The sequence below is a fragment of the Coptis chinensis genome, chromosome 9, assembly GCF_015680905.1.
Source record: "Coptis chinensis isolate HL-2020 chromosome 9, ASM1568090v1, whole genome shotgun sequence".
NCBI classification, from domain to species: domain Eukaryota; kingdom Viridiplantae; phylum Streptophyta; class Magnoliopsida; order Ranunculales; family Ranunculaceae; genus Coptis; species Coptis chinensis.
The window spans coordinates 73,489,027-73,506,605 of NC_141464.1; the positions used below are offsets into that span (position 1 = coordinate 73,489,027).

General features: G+C 36.4%; 1 protein-coding gene across 3 annotated transcripts; it reads right to left on the minus strand.

Moving 5' to 3' along the window:
• Window positions 1–7,613: 7,613 nt before the first annotated feature.
• On the minus strand, window positions 7,614–17,265 carry LOC147477951 (Met-10+ like family protein / kelch repeat-containing protein). 3 transcript variants are annotated; one of them, XR_015208270.1, is made up of 10 exons: window positions 16,492–17,265; window positions 15,329–15,728; window positions 13,844–15,028; window positions 13,547–13,676; window positions 11,158–11,393; window positions 10,394–10,529; window positions 9,842–9,918; window positions 9,524–9,630; window positions 9,135–9,423; window positions 7,614–8,384 (listed from the first exon to the last, which is right to left on the minus strand). XR_015208270.1 is itself a non-coding variant. In XM_086583385.1 (9 exons), the coding sequence occupies exons 1-9, from the start codon at window positions 17,225–17,227 to the stop codon at window positions 9,317–9,319; spliced, it is 3,114 nt and encodes a 1,037-aa protein (XP_086439511.1). In that variant the 5' UTR covers window positions 17,228–17,265; the 3' UTR covers window positions 8,929–9,316. The 3 variants fall into 3 exon arrangements, 1 of the variants encoding a protein (XP_086439511.1); XR_015208269.1 differs by having other exon boundaries at window positions 7,811–8,107; XM_086583385.1 differs by lacking the exon at window positions 7,614–8,384 and having other exon boundaries at window positions 8,929–9,423.
• Between the last annotated feature and the right edge of the window lie 314 nt (window positions 17,266–17,579).

The following is a 17,579-nucleotide window of genomic DNA, read 5'->3' on the forward strand; positions in this document are numbered from 1 at the left end:
GTTCATATACCCTCCCTAACAAAACCCACATCTGAGAAAATGGCTAGAAATGCTTTTGATGAATCTGAACCGATAAAGAAAACCAACATAATTATTGTTACTTTGATTAGCTCTGATAAAAAGCTAAAGTAGGAGCTGCTCTTCAATTTGAAACTATCAAGGAGTGGATTAAAGATAAGGGTAATGATTATGATGGACAAATTGTGTAAATTGAAGAGACAAAGCTTCCCATTTTAAGTTTACCAAAAAAAACTTCCCATTTTAGTGTCAACAAAGGGACCAGGATTAAAATCTTCGTCAAGACCAGCCGATCCACTCTATTTTAAATTCTTTGTAGACTGGTGGACTACTGGAGACTGCAGGCTCAATTAATGCTTTGAGATGTTCGTGTTTTGGAAGCAAGAACGTGGTTCCACAGACCACACCGCCGTGGCTTTTGGCCTGAAGGCTTAAAGCCATCTGTCCACTTTGTGGGACACTATAAATAATATTCTGGCCTTGGGTTTTTTTTTTTTTTGGTAATCCTGGCCTTGGGTATTGAGATAATCTTTTTCAAATTCTTATTTATGGGTACCCAATTCTTATTATCTTTTGCTAAATAATAGTTGATCTCAAAACACATCTACGGTGCGTTTGTTTGCCAGGAATCGGACTTGAGAAGCGGAATTAAATAGAATTCTTAGTGGACCACCCACTTTTGGCCTGTTTGGGAGGCCTGGAATCCAATAGAATTGAATTCTAAACAGACTCCAACTCCTTTCATCAAGTCTTAGAGAGACCCCTGTTAATCCGATAGAATGATAGACTATGGAATCGGACTCTTCTTTCTAATCCACTCGCAAATCTCGCACTCAAAATTAGATCTCTCAAGCGCCAAAAATATTTCACTCGCCCGCCAAAAATCTACCACTCCCCCAAAGATCTCGGGGGTCCTACACTATATATCTTCTCCAACTCTCGCTCAAACTCACATATTCTTGTTCATTCTCAGAAGCCATATATTTTTTCTGGTATGTATTCATCTTTCTTCTTTTACTATTTTGTTTATTTGGGTTTCAATTGTCTCATTCTCATTCTAATGTATGTGTGCAGTGAGATTTTTATAATTAAATTTTGAATTGGCTTAATAGTTATGTATATTTGAGATATTTGATGGTCATTTTTTGGCCAAATATTACTGCTTCGTTTACATATGCACGCATTTTTCATCTTGTAAGCACTGTTGGTAAAAAAAGATTTGATTTTCACTTCATACAAATTATGCTCAGTTATGCTTGTATGCCCTTACTGTTAACTTATAGGCCATCATCAAATAACACAACATTATCTCTCCAAAATGACGTTTTCTTCCCAAATAAGCAAAATACGTGTTTCCATGTTCCAGAATTTCCACTCTTGTGTCGCTTCTGGTTTTAAGAAATCTTCTGGAAAATTGTCTTCATTAGATTGACAGTGATACCAAACATGCTCCAGCATATCATTTGTGAATTTGATAGACAATGATATCCAAAGTAATCCCTCTGTTAACTTGAAGGTGCTGATCAATGATGGCAAAACAAATACCAAACGACCACAATTGCAAATTTTTCCTTCTTTAGCGTATAACTCATCGTGGCCGTGGTGGTGCAACAATGTGTATGAAGTTGAAACTCCCACATAATTTGCAACAAACATTTTTGAAACATCTTTTCAGTAAAACTCATAATGTAGTGATTTTGATCTAGACCAAATAATATAACAGCCAGGGTATTGGTATACTTGTGCTTTTGTACATACATGAGTTTCTAAGTATGCAATTCAATACTGAACCACATGGCTTGTCTCAAATCTAGTAATCCAAGTTTGTGTGGTTTTTTCGACAACACCACTTCCAAACACATAGTTTCAATGTACTGGTGTTGTTTTAGACATTGTTACATGTCCATTGTTAATGTTGTTTTCTACTTTGTTTAGGCTTCAAATTAAAATTTTTTATTTTCAATTCGTTTAAACTAGTTGATAGTGTAGGAATATGGATGATGAGTTCGAGGTTGCAGCTTACGTGTGCATAATTGCTGTGTACTTTATTTGCGAGGGCACTCACATATTTAGATGTAGATAGAGCACCATCTATAAATTGCGATGTGGAGAGAAATCGATATCTTGAGAGGTTATACACGAATAGTGATCGTCAGTGTCACAACATGTTGCGAATGAATACAATTGCTTTTCATAGATTGTGTGAACGACTAGTCTTGAAGGGGTTGAGTCCTAGTAGGTGGGTTGGAGTTAAAGAACAAGTGGCAATGTTCCTTTTCGTTCTTGGCCATGACACCAAAATAAGGCAGGGCGCTTTTGATGTTATAAGATCATCGAAACGTATCATCGACATTTTCATAATGTCTTGCGAAATGTTTTAAAACTTGGGAAAGAAGTAGTGAGGCCTGCTTTGCGTGCAAATTATTCTCGAATATGGGTAGTAGAACACAACCTTGGGCCATGAGATACTTTCGGGTAGATTTGCGAAACAAATATAATGTCTTCTTCTATATGGTCCAATTTATTTTGGATATTTAATCTAGAGCTCTTCTTTGTAGAATTGTGTTGGTGCTATTGATGGCACACACATACCACCTTTTAGTACCAATAGAAGAGCAAGATGCTTATCGCAATGAAAGGGTGACATTAGCCATAATGTTCTTATGGCTTGCTTTCGCTCGATATGAAGATCACGTATGTGTTAGCCGGTGGGGAAGGATCCGCTCATGACAAGAGGGTTGTTGAGAGCGGTATGCCACGCATTCAAGTGACAAGTTAACAATTCCAGAGGGTAAAATGAGTTCAAATCAGTTTTTATTTTTAATTATTAGTTTGATTTAAAAAAAAAAAAAAAACGCATCTAATGTGTTAATACATTCGTGTTTGTAGGCAAATATTACTTAGGTGATGCCGGTTTTCCACATGTTAAAGGCTTCTTGATTCCTTATCGTGGAACAAGATATCATTTGTCCGAACACACACGTATACCGGCAACATATAAAGAACTATATAACTACCGACACTCATCTTTGCGTAATGTGATCGAAAGGACGTTCGGACTTTTAAAAAAGCGTTTTGCTTACTTGAGGCATGCCCCTTTTTATAGCGTGGATACACAAATCAAATTGATAATAGCTTGTTCTATTCTTCATAATATCATTCGAGATGAAGATCCAAGTGATATTGGGCAAGAATGGCCGGATCTTCCTGAAGACGGTAATGATGTTGGCACTCAAGGACAGGACATTACAGCAATGAGATCTAGTGATGAGTGGACTGGGTTTAGAGAAAATCTTGCTCAACCTATGTGGAATGACTATGATTATCGTCATCCTTGAGCAAATGCTTTAGTTTTGGACTCTTTTTTTTTTGTTGCATGTTTCAATTATGTAGAACATTATGATTTGATTTATCTTGGGAGGACATGAAAACTTAGTTGTGACTTTGGAATAACGATTATATATTTTGTGGTTTCCTATGTTTCTTCTAGTTGATATATTTTCATTACATAAATTTCAATTATATATCTTGGGAAAATTTTCTTAACAGAATGGAGTCACGCATTGCAGACAAATCTGGGGTACAATGCGACATCACAGGGGTCTGGGAAAACATTTTGGTCCAATTCTATGGATGCATGTATGTTAAGTGTTTTACAGGAACATTTGCACCAGGGCCTCAAAGCAGGGAACGGGTGGAAGGATTACACAATCAATGCTGTCATCTCAGAGGTGAACAAGATAGCTCATAAGGAAATTACCAAGGTGCATGTGCAAAATAGGCTGAAGACAATGTCAAAATTTAAAGATGCATATTACAAGTTGATGAGTTTCAGCGGTTTTGGCTATAACCCGGAATCTCAAACTATGGATGCAAATCCCATTGTTTGGGAAGAAGCTCTGAAGGTAACTTCAACTGTGAAATTCTTTGTAGGATTGTTACATTGTTCTATTTTGTACATTATATATGTTTACCCTCAAAAAGATATTGTACATTTTTTTATTGGAAGAACATAAAAGACTGCTTTTATGCAGTTGCTAGCTGTCCTTTAGTGTCCACTTTGTGCATGCTGTTTTTTGTCATGAAGTTCTGCATAGCTAGTGCTTTTGTCCTCTAGTGTCCACTTTGTGTATGCTGCTTTTTGTCACGAAGTTCTGCATAGCTAGTAGCCTTGTTCATTATGGTTTTTGACTGTTAGAAATATAAATAGGGGAGCTATTTTGTTTTTATATTGGATATGACTTGAAGTTTTCATTACCCACAAAGACATTGTAGGTTGCTAGTTGCTTCGTAAACTCTCGAGAGATTCATTAATATTTAATATTTTATTCATTATATTTCTTTATCAATTAAGTTGGGAAAAACATAGCTGAACAATATGTGTTTGTTTCCGAAGGTCCACTCACAGTTGAAAAGCTACATGGGGAAACCTATGCCAAAATTACTAGAGTGGGTTGAGGTGCTTGGAAACAAAACAGCCACAGGTAGGAGGATGGCAACTGTAACTAGTGCTACTGATGATGCAAATGCAAGTAACGGTTATACCACTTCAAAGAAGAGCAACAAGACCCTTTGTTAGGAGAAAATGGACAGTTGCATGATTTTCCTTCCCTTGACGAAGTCTGCGCAGCACATCACTACTTAAAACATCTCCAACGCCACATTCTAGTGCGAAAAAAACTTCCTCGGACTAAGAAGCGTAATCGCCAATGGTTGGAGGTTTAACAACCTAAATGACCGGATTGAAATGGATCGGTTGACATTTGCAAAGGGCAATGGAATCAAGGAACAAGATTGAAGAAGCGAGGAGCCGAATGGAAGACCCACTATGGGATCAATGTTCTAGTGCAATTGATGCCATAGTTGATATGGATGATGATACTAAATTGGATGCACTAGAGTGGTTCATGGGAGACTCTGAGAAGAAAAAGATGTTCTTAAGAATCAAAGAACATCAACGCCGATCTTGGATTATGCGAAAAATTAGGCACGACGACTATTATTAGACCTTTTTCTTCTCGTTGAATAAAGTAGGACATATGTTTGTCATTTCTGTTTTAGATATTACTAGGCAAGCACTGCAGATGTACTTCCTACAAATTTTTATTGAAGTTTTAGAGACATGAGCTGATTGTAGGTGGCAATTTCACATTTCTACTGTTTATATCAACTAAATGCGTTCTTTTGCACTTGTTTGCATTCACCAGTATGGGCGTAATTAAGAAACTGCCACTATTAAACTAGCAAATCCTCAGCCAAAATTTGAAGTCATCCATAGAGAGCGCGTCTTCAGATTTAGTCATTTAGTTTTTTAATAGGTCTGTCATATATTTAATAGGTCTATCATATATTTAATAGGTGAGTTGTTTCATACTTGAAAAAAAGGGGATAAATTGAATTGAAATAAACCAAAAGTTGAGTCTGTTATAGGATTCCATATGGCAACCAAACACAAAAATCTAAATAGGAATTGAATTCCGATGATTTATGAAAATTTGCCAAACACACATTTTATAAGTTGGAATCAAATTCTATTCTAGTGAATTCTATTCCAATGGTTCCATATCCCAATTCTTATTATCTTTTGCTAAATAATAGTTGATCTCAAAACACATCTACATCAAACAAGTGTTCACATAATGTCGGAATTCTATCAGATATTTTGGTTTTTCAAAAAAATACGGAAAAAAACTGTATAGCGTTGAAATATTAATGATTTTGAAATTAGTTAAAATCAAAATATAGTATAGGTTGAAATATTGTAAATTTCGGTTTTTCAGATTTTCAAAATTCCGAAATCATGAACTATGCATCAAAGTGATAAACACATGTTTTTTTTTTCTGATGAACACCACAGTGCCACACCGTATATCAAACACATGCACCTCGATAGGCGTTTTTGTTTTTTTTAACAACGAGTTTGTCAGGAAATTGAAATCGAGTATCTCAACCTCATAGCTCATGAGTTTGCCATGGTGGGAGAAATGGGCGAACCCCAGAGTGTGCCGTGACAGTGGAAGTGTGAAACACAAACATATTATAGAACAATAGCAACAAAATTCTTGTTACCTGCATAATAAGAAAATATGTCTAACTGGAACGGTCTCTTAATATTAATCACCCTAATCTCTAATGAGGACCTTCACTATTTTTTAAGTTGATTGCAATCAGGGATTCTGCAGTAGACCCTTCTCTTGAAAACTGATAGGCTAAATATTTAGCATTGCCAGCATAACTTTAAATACCTTGTTGTTCACTCGTTCCATTGTCCAGTTTCTAAAACAAAAGTTCTTCCAGTTCAATTTCAAACGCATCTTAATTAACCAATATCCAATCAATTTATTTACGCATTAATAAAAAAAAAAAATCTTTCTGTCGAAGCAAATTCTGTGGATCATTTGCTGCACCAGAGAATTTGTTACGAACTGGGATCATGCATAAATAACCTCTCAGCTAATGATAAACTCTCACAGTTCTCATGTACTAAATGCAAAGGCTATGATATTATTTTTCTTTTCTTTATATAAGATAAAATTCCAGTGTCAATAATATCAATCTCGTTAGTCATAATACTATAAATTTATTTAGTGTGCAGTTGTGCACATCGAATGGGAAAATTTGAACAAGTTTGTATTAAGAAATTAAGATGTTGGAGAAAACTGAAGTCCAGTGTTGGCGCCGGCTTAAGTAACGAACTAGTGATCACTTCTTATAAATCTCGTGGTACTATCAGTAAAATAAATCACTGTCAGTGGAAAGAAGTTGCTACTCCGCCCCAAAATTACTTTGGATACTATTTAAGCCCAAAATAAGCTCATCCACCAACAATGTACATTTACCCATTGCGAGCTCAACTGAGAGCAAAAAGAATCAAGTTTCCTGTACTGTTGACATGAAAACTAATAGTTTTTTATGCTGAATACTAGCCAAGTCCAATGGGTTTAAATATAGCTTGCCAAATAGGGTAACACATCACCATTGTAACACTTATCCCACACCCTTGCTATATTTAGCGACAGCAGCAAGTCATTCGATACAAGTTTTAATTTTGAAGTGTTAAAATGATAAGTTTTAATTTTGAAGTGTTAAAATGATACGACACAATTTTTGCCGTCACTTGAATTATAAAAGCTGCTACACAACTACACATGCCCTCAAATTCAAATTTAGATGAGTTTATCACAAGCCAAATTCAGAGTTAGGAAATCATTTTTATGGTGGAAATGTTGGACTTGCTTTGACAAGAATGGTCATCACATCAAAATAATTCTCCCTCTCATGGACTCGACCTAAATCTTAATTGTAATGCTGTTTTAATTAGTTTATGCTAGGGCTAAATCTTAATTGTAAAGTTGTTTCTCATAGTGGTAGGTTTGTTGGTTGCTCCATCCTTTGTCTTCTCATACACAGCAATTGATGTTGAATTTGTGCAGACTTCTTGATTTTTAATCCTAGATTAACCCCAAACCACCACATCTAGTGCCATACCCTCCCCTCTCCCAAGACAGCTTTGCTCCTGTCCAAATCGGCTGTGTTGTAGTATATTGGCTTAACATAAATAAATTTACCATGAACTTAAGCTTCTTTCTCACAAGTTGGATAAACAAACCTCGTGGTTGTTAGAAACATAAAATTGTACAATTCAATTCCAGAGAATGCAGTGTTTATATAATACGGTTATTATATCCATACATCATATGGCGAGTTTCTGTGTGAATGCCTCAATCGGCTGGGACAAACATGGAAGTTGCATGGTGTGATTGTGTGATCCTATTACCAAAATCTGCATAAATTAAAATAGGAATGAGTAACTGTGTTTGCACTTTGCAGTCGAACACTTGCAATAGTTTTTCCTGACTACTCACAGCCAAGTAAAGAACTGAGTTTTTTACAAAGCAATAAGTCGGGCTTCGTTACAAAAATTTTGTTTTTTTTATCGGCCAACTGGTAAACAATCTTTTTAAGAAAGCTCCAAACGCTTGCAAAAACCTCTTTGTAAAACAATATTTTAAGAGCAACCTTAATAACTTAATAAGAGAAAAATGCTGAAAGCTGATCTTCACCCACACAGTATGGATTAACTTCATACCTGTAGTGTTAAGTTTATTAGTCAAATTGACACATCAGGAGTTCAGGACAAAATTTTAAAATCTAACTTGCAGGCTAAAATAAGTTGCAGCAAAAAACACATTTTCTAAAATATGGTAGTTATGGAAAATAAGTTATTTTCCAGTGTTTGATAGCTTAACTTGTAGGCTGTTAAATGTTCAAGGTGGAAAAAAATTCCTCTCATTCAGAGTAACAATATGTTTCGGTCCCGTAAGAAAAGTTTCCTTCCTATATTTCCACCTCCACCAGGTCAGTTCCTAAACACACCATAATTTACAAAAGGTTACGAAAGCACCAAGCTTGAAGATGCAAGACATACTAAACAATTCCCCAATAATGCCTTAAGGTTGCAACGTATTAGAGTATTCAAAAGTTGGCAACACTGCATCATCATTATTATATCTTATTAGACTTAAGGGAGTCTATTTATTGAAATACTCTACTAAAATAGATTACTCCAGAAAATAAAGGGAGTGTATGCTCGAAATAGAGGTCTGAGGCTCGAACCCCGCCAGCATCAATGAGTTACTGATCTTATTTAAAACGGGCTTGCCTAAAAAAAAGGGTGGGGTGTGTATGCTTGCACAAAAGAAAGTTCCTACGAAATCTAGTTTTTAGTAGAATGTCATGGCATAGGAACTTACAAGGGAAGTTTTTCCCACCTCCTAGAAAAACTTTGGTTTGAAAAATTACATATGACATGTGGATATTTTCATGAAATGTCTTGAAAAAAAAATTTTGTACGCTGTTATGTGAGGAAGATTCTCCACTACCCAGTACTTTTACGATGGCGAAATTCCCTTGAACACACCCAAAATTACAATAAATTATCATGAAAATTGTTATCAAAGCACATAGTTTCCACAAGTAAAATTGCTACTCGGCGATATAAGACAAGTTAACTTGCATGATTCTTGCATACAAGTGTTATACAAGGATGCGCATACAAATGGTCCCTTCATTCGATGAATTTTGTAAAAATATGTTATCGAAGTTTAGGAACTGACCTTGTTGAGGTATACTGGCTTCCAAAATATTCTTGGCCATCATAATATTGGTGAAGTTCCCCAAACTTGTTATAAGAGATAACCATAAAGAGGCGGATCATGCTACAAAGCACAACCTCAACTTTACCAAGATCATCAAGCAATGTGGATTGTCAATTCATACCCGTTCCAGCCATTTCAAGCTATACGTCAGGCTGTTTGCATCTTACATCTAAAACAAGATGGCGAATGTGTGGACCATACCACTTTACCCTCTCCAGGTGTTGTACTGACACCTCCCAACAAAGACCTGAAAAAAAACAGCTTACAAAAATTCATATTCCTACAGAAATTACTTAGCATGACAATACATCATGACTTGCCCAAAATAATGTAGTAGCACCACGTACCTTCAGATTTAGCAATGCTCTGAATCGAATTAGCAACATGATCTGACCAGATACTCTCCTCTGAATCCTTTGCAATCCCATGCACATGCAGCAATCCACCCTCCATTCTAAGTATAAATAATTCATCGAAGGTGTCATTACTAATGAAAACACGGTCCTAATCAAGACTTAAATCTAATATCAGGTGTACAGCTGTATGATATAAATATCTTAAAATGAAAAGAGGAGAGAGTGGCTCGAGAAAGCAAAAAGATGTACTACTACAAACAATTCCCAAGACAGAGACATGAAAAAGGGCAAAATGGTCCGAAACACTACCTTAATGCCCGCACAGCAGTAACCCAGCTACCTTCACTTGAGGGAAGGAGACCAAGGCAGACACGATCAGCAACTCCCTGCCATATCATAATTAACAGAAACATAAATATACCACATCAATTATGACATAATTAACCTTTTGCATTGTTTTGTGTGCTTAAATGTCAACACGGCCATCCAGAATTACCAAAGAGATGGTTATATTCATCAATTTACACCACTGACAAAAGTGATTTTGGTAACCAGAACTTTCTTTTTCGAGTTTTTATGCACTGAAATTAGATTGCTTATTTACGCCACTGATAATTTTGCATCTAATACAGGCAAAAGGTGATCATTAAACCACACCAAGTTGCAGTGCGTGTGGAAAACAAACAAACATTCATTTTGACAGTTATATGCCACCAATAACCTAAACATACACACCATACAAAATAAACGAGATTTTGATTGTGTAAGATCTTAGCGGAATAAAGTACAAAGTCCCGACTCCTGTACAACAATATATGCATAACATCATAATCAAAAGAAAAGTATTACTAGGGAACATACTTTAGGTGCTGTGGCCCGGTTATCTCCTTCAAGTATAACACAGCGATCACCCACAGAATTGGATTCAACATTACGTTGGAGAGCCTCCAGAGCATGGGGGTTCCACTCGCAAGCATAAACCATTTTTGCCTTAGCCCTGATTTGACAATCACGCAATCAGTAAAAATAAATAAAGAAGACAATATGCAATGTTACATCTAAAGATGGTTTGTTGACAGCAGCAACCATCCCAAGAGTGTAACCTCGAAATTCTAGGCGAAAAGTCACCTTAACTGGTTTTATCATAACAATCTGATTCACAAAACCTCTGATAGCTGTTGGAAAACATATTACGACAATACAACATTTTGAACAGACCAACTTAAATTTGTAAACATAATAAATGGCGGGATCCCCTCCTAAAGATGAGCCAAATTTAGTCTGATTATTGTTAACTTATACCTCGAACTCCTTGAAGTTAAAATTTATTCATTTCAGTGTATCAATCAAAGTTTAAAATGTCATATCCATCTCTGCATGTCATATTGGCCATACTTGACGAGGATAACATAGTGTTTGATTTTATCAATGATGAGAACCATCACTTCTCAAGAACTCAGAGATGATGAAAATACAAGATCGGCTCCTGTGAAAATGTTTTATGATGTTCATACGTAAATATTCTGACACACACACAGCATACCTTCAAATATACAGGTATTGGCCTGTAGTAACAACTTACATATAGTTTTTTGAGAAATTAAAATGAATAGCATAGCTTATACCTGACAAGAAAGGGGAGCACAAAGTATCCGATTCCAGCAAACAAGTCAACAATAACTTCACCCTTACAGTCGAGGCAGGCCATGCGTAGCTTCTCAGAAAGATTTCCCCAGGAGAACATGCACTTGGTTGCATCAAAGGAATACATTATTCCATTTTCCCGATGATCAACCCAGCCATCGTCACCAACGAGGATATCCAATGTACTGTCCCTTGTTCCAGTTGACGCAACTCGACCCTACAAAAACCAGCAAATTCATATGATGAGATTGAACAACATGCCAATATGACTACACATAAATGTGTCAAGTGCAGATTAGTAATTTAAACGATCTTCGCATCTAGATCATTATTGTGCAAGTAAATCAGTTTTGGACATTCAATGACAGGATTTAAGAATTTTAGGAATTTGATTATGTCGAGAACTTGAGGTCGAGTACCCAACAGTTGGTTTTGCTTAGGAAACAGGATATCTTTTAGGAGGATAACCTCCAGAATTATAATAGCAAAAAAAAAAAATCAATCTATGTCAAATTTTTATTTTCATCCATACAAGTTCATGTGAATGTATATCCTCACTCCAAGACATTTTCCTTCCGTTTATTAGAAAAGGCCTAAAATGGAAGCTTAAGAAATGAAAGGAAGGCCCTGTCCTCGATAGATCAGCTTCGGGAAAACAGCCAGGAAATATTTGGCTCAAAGCGATTACAAAATAAAGAATAAAGTCCTTCATTCAGTCAAGAGCTATATGGGGGGTATCAGTCCAGATAGAAAGTTGTTTCCTTAGCAACCAAAGCACAAAGCGCGAGCGGATGCGAGAGCAGGATAGCTAAAGTGTTTAACTTTACAAAATCCCTATATCCAGAGCGCCCTAAGAGCGTGCCTATGCCCCATTTAAAAACTTATATATATATATGGGCTGATTTTTTGTAGATATGATCTCCCCACCATGGAGAACATGCTCACAAAACTTTTAGACCGTTAGATGAAAAGTTCAAAAATGAACACAAATGAACACTAATTTTTACATAAATGAACACTAATTTTTACATGGTTAAACATATCCAAATATTATGATTTTTTGTGAGAATGATCTTCATGGTGGGGAGATCATCTCCACAAAAAATTAGGCCTTAATTCATTTGTATGTCGAAAATGTGGCTATAATGTGCGCATAATGAATGTGCCTCTATCCCTCCCCATATATATATATATATATTAAAGAAACTAAACTATTTATGAAAGGAACAAAATGCATATGTTGTATAATTCTGTCATCTGTGTGTAAACTATCTTTTCCACAAGAAGAAATAAAAATATACAGCCATTAATGGGTTAACTGTATATAGCTTTGGACCTTCAGCACAAAAATTAGACTATAATAATTTGGCAGCCATGTCTTTAGAATAATACTGAAATTCAATCTTTACTTGTTTACCAAAAAAAAACTTTACTTACAAAATTGATACAGGAATAATGATTTGACAGTTGAGACTTAAGAGCAGATCAATTATTATTTTAAAGAGTCAACAGACCACTTTTACAGCAAACCATGCCGTCAGTTTAAAGGCTAATACAATTGAGTTGGATTTGGGTCTCTGGCTGACATGTTAACAGTGAGATACGTGCAGAACGTGCTGATAGCTTTGAAAAGCACAATCACACATTTTGGAAGGAACGTTTTGTATACGACTTGGTGGTAAAAGTGAGAAAGTGCAATTTTAGTGCGTGAGTGTTGGCTACACCTGACGCTTTGGGTTGCTAAGCTTGTTTCCACGTGTGCATTGTTCGTGATAGATAAGATCCTGACCATTTGACATCACATTGGGATTGCTCAAATTCCCAACAACTGTTCTATGTGGAGAGTGACAATGAGCGACCAGCCATCTTCCTGCCATTGTCAGTTCTCCAGGAAGCTCCAGCTACCACTCCTTGACTGAAGGTTTCTGTGGACATCTTGGATATATTTTTTACCCAAATGGTAGGAAAGCAAATTGTTCTTCTTCACAAGCAGGCAGGTAAGGAAAATGCTGCTGTCCCAGCACCTTGGGTGAAACTAACAACTAGAAGGATCAAATCTTCGAAAGCAAAGAAAAGAGTGGGGAAGTGGTACTTCCAAGCTCAAGTTATTTTTCAAAGAGATATATTATGCTAAAAGAAGCCAATAGTCATATTCCTTCTTAGACATCCTGACATACATGATATTCTCATACTAGCGTTTATCTCCTCTATACCCACGTTTCCTTTTGTATTATCCTATAGTTCGATCAAAGATGAGAAAGAAAGGAATCAGATGTTAGGATTTATATATTATTATAACAAAATATATAAAAGAAACTAAAACTCCTATTAGGACTTCCAAACACATAATGCAAATTCTAGATAGCTTACCTGGCGAGCTAGGCGACGTGTTCCAAGTGATTTGGCAACAGTAGGCCACAGCTCTTGCCCAATAGAGTTCCAGCTCGCGTCCCTAAAGGAGTTCACAGGAAGCACAACAATATCCCCAAGACGCTCCCACCTGAAAGTACCAAATGGTTACTGAAAATTGCAGTAACCAAGGAAAATGTCTAATAGAAACACAAGTACTGAACTCTAATTTCTAGACTGTAATAACAATTAGAAATTGCAAAAGATCAACTAGCACAAGAATGAAATAGTAAAATGAGTGATAAAAATGCGACAAACCTTGTTGGTACCTCCTCTAACAATCGAGCTGGTAAGCCCATTTTCATAATCAAAGACTCCACTGCTTCACTCATAACCTTCTGCGGCGATTTTGGAGCAATGCGTTCACAAGCTACCTCATCTTTAACTATCAGACCACCCAGCAGAAATATATTATCCAATGCCATTTCACAAGTGAAATCATACGTCGAAAGTTCCTCAATATTAACCAGTTTGCATGGCGTACTGAGACCATCATTCGAATCCATCAAATTAAATTGCTTTTTGTGAAAAAGCGGATAAAATTTCTCTGTAACAGGTAAACATATATGAGATCCATTTTCACTGGAATAAACCTTCCTACGAAGATCTAACCACCCAAATTTCTTCAGTATGTCCTTCCCCAGTTTTGCATATTTTCTTTCGAGTCGTAGAACCCAGTGTGTAGCACCCTGTTCAATATCAAAACTTTCTCCAAGTACTTCAGTCTTGTAATTTGAAATACAACTTTTAGTCAAGGTTTGCACATTCTTAGCAGTAAAGAAAACGCTGCCAGTGATGTTCTCTAAAACCGTTTCAGGATGATGTCTAGACGGCATTTCTTTTGAATGCAGAGTAACAGTATCACTGAAGGATACATAAGGGAGTAAACTTATTTTCATTGGCAAACTAAACTTTGTTCCAAATGCATAACATGAAGCCCCACCACCAATTATGACAAGATCATCACCAACGACACTGACTGTGCTACGAACAAAAAGTTCCTTGCTAACCGTATTGAGAATGACATGCTTCCACAAACCAATTCGTAAATCAAGCAATGACATCTCTTGATTATTTTGTATGACAGGGCATCCACCAAGAATCCCAAGATAGTTTTTATATATAAACATAGAATGTGAGAACTTTGCAAGTGGAGGTGTCCCGGCTGTCTTCTCTTTCTTCCACAGACATGCTATAGTATCAAATCTATAGAGATCACTGAACACTTTCTCACCATCGTACCCTCCAAACATAAATAACTGAGAATCATTTGCCACTAATGCATGGGAATGACGAGAACATGGCTGTTCTCCCTTAGTAGTTATCTCACTCCACCGTGAGTTCTCACTGTCCAGGACATACATGGAAGAATAGATGATCTCATTGTTAAGGCCGCCAAACACATATATTTTTGAACCGACAACAGCTGCAGCATGCCGGTGCCTGTATACAATAAATAAAAATTAACTTCTTAAGAAAGATAAGCAACATTTCTTACTTGGTGAGATGAATCAGAAAAGAATTTCTGACCAGCTGAAAAAAGAAGAATATAGGTATACGTAATTTAGATATTTTAAATGGATAAATTTGTAATAAGGTGTAGCAATAAAAAATATGTCTTGATGAGACCATAACATAGTCACTTGTCCCACTGAAGAGAAATATAAATGAAAACAAATAATATTGAGCAAAGCACATATATTAAAGTCTTCCAAATGGCTTTGAATGGACTGCCAACATTACCTAGGAAGGAATACACTGCCTGAACATTCTAGTAACTTCCACTGATTCTTGCTTGTGTTGAAGACCCAAACGTCATTCAGGATTTTGGTAGGATCGCCCCTACCTCCAATAACAAAAACATGTTCTCCAACCACAGAAGAGGTATGACCCAAGCGTGGAGATGGTGGTCCCTCAACACTAATTACTTTTAATGCACCAGACTGGAGGTCAAGCGTTAAAGTATCATTTCTTCTTGCATGTCTTCCTAGTCCTCCAAAACCACCAAATATCAGAACTTTTTGTTGGAGGCTGTTATATAAGGTACACGCTGAATGACCCCATAGGAAGAGCTTGTCAACTGGTTCTCCAATGGTCAAAATTTTGACTGCAGAAATACTGCCCCAGTGAGCATTTAATAACCCTGCAAACATATTATAAAATGATAAATCCAAATTGATGCAGATAGGCATGCACTTCGTTTCATTGCCAGTGCAATTATTTCTTCCCCTCCTAACCTATATTCTGAAAAATGTTATGTCAAAACTGTGAATTCTTCTGGCCCAAGGGTCGTCAATCTATTCATAGGACATGGGGCAGATTTTGGTACTTCTATTCAATAAACTTAAATGCTTCTTTCAGCCTCGTGAGTCTTCAAATTACAACCATCTTCCATTGCAAATGAATTAGAATACACAATACGAGAATACAGTTACCTAGAGCAAAAATTCATCAGAGTGCTTTTCAGTTATCTTTTTGTGATGAAAGAGAAGTTCGGAGGGAAATATATTGATTGTACATTAAGAAAGCGCATCTTGCTTCTCGAATAGACCTTCTCAGGAAAACAATGCTTAAACTTTAAACAATGGTATCTTCACAGGATACGAGAAACTATTTATAAGCACATTTTTGTTTTTCTTCTGTAAACTCTAGAACTTCCATTAAATGAATGAACACTAAACTTTTGCCATTCTCTAATTAGCAAAGAGTTTTCTAGATATCTACTATTACAGCTTCACATTTGTTGTTTTCTCTTATATCCTGTGTCATCTTATGCATACTACTGAAACTTGGGAGTTAATTTTATCACAGTATAATTAAAATAAGCAGTACCTCATCACTGTAACATTCATCCACAAAATAATGTTAAACATAATAACATTGAACAAACATAAACGATACACTACCTGACTGTGCATTGGAATCTTCTCTCCCTAAATCACATTCTCCAACTGCCATTTGCCTTGAATCCACATTCCCATTCTCTTCTCCACAGCAACCATCTTTCTCTTCCCTACCCATCATCTCACTCTCCAAAACTTGTAAAAAGCCTTCAGTTCTCTTCCTATTACTCTCCATTTTCTCATTAGCAATACCAACTAAATACTCCACATACTCCTTACTAACCATAACATTACCAACAGTCCCAAAGGGTACTTCTAACCGTATCGAACAACGAATAGCAATAATAACACGTTTATTATTAACACTAGTTATACCTGACTCTCTAAACCCACATGATATAGCAGTTGCTACTAAACTCTGAGCTGCACTTACATCTTTACATTCCACAGCAAGTATAAATGGCTCAAAACGAAAAACAAGTTCACCATCTTCAGTTGACTTGTTAGGAGGGAAAAGAAGGTCAATGACTATATTGGCCTTGGCTAGTTCATGAGTAATGAAAACCCATTTACCTCCTTTAGCTTTTTTGTTCTTGGTTTTGGCTGTGTTTTGAGGCAGGGGTTGTAAGAGAATGGATATTCTACCTGAACAAGAACTAGTTGTGAAATATGAAGGGTGGTTGTTTATGGTTTTGAGGAGTGGGATTATTGGTGTGTCTATTGTTCCTTTTGGGGACTTGTCTAGTTCTGCTGATGATATTGAAGTTAAAGTTGCTGCCTTTCTTTTCTCAAACTCCATTTTTGAGTTTTTTTCTTCTTCTTCTTCTCTGTGCTGGAAGTTTGTCAGGGTTTTGGGTTTTGGGTTTTGGGCTGGGCCCAGAGTGCTGTTGTTATTGGGCTTTGGGTGTGTATTGGTCCAAATACGGCCCATTTATGTGTTGTCTCGAACAAGTTTATTGCAAGTTGCAAGGTTCATATAAATAGTTAGGACTTTCTTAGCAATTCGAATACGGCAAAAATTCGGTACGGAAATAATTCAAGAATTATTCGGTGATTCAAAAAAACGGCACGGTCAAATATTCACAATACGACAATTATGCGGTGTTTAATTAATCCGCGTTTTAAACGTTTGGTTGCAAAAATTTGAAAGT

Bases quoted from the DNA above. Each gene is read 5' to 3' on its own strand.
- LOC147477951 (XM_086583385.1), bottom strand. From the start codon at position 17,227: ATGGAGTTTGAGAAAAGAAAGGCAGCAACTTTAACTTCAATATCATCA. The intron at 15,729-16,491 runs GTAGTGTATCGT...ATATGTTTGCAG, and splicing joins AGATTCCAATGCACAGTCAG to GGTTATTAAATGCTCACTGG. The intron at 15,029-15,328 runs GTAATGTTGGCA...TATTGTATACAG, and splicing joins GGCAGTGTATTCCTTCCTAG to GCACCGGCATGCTGCAGCTG.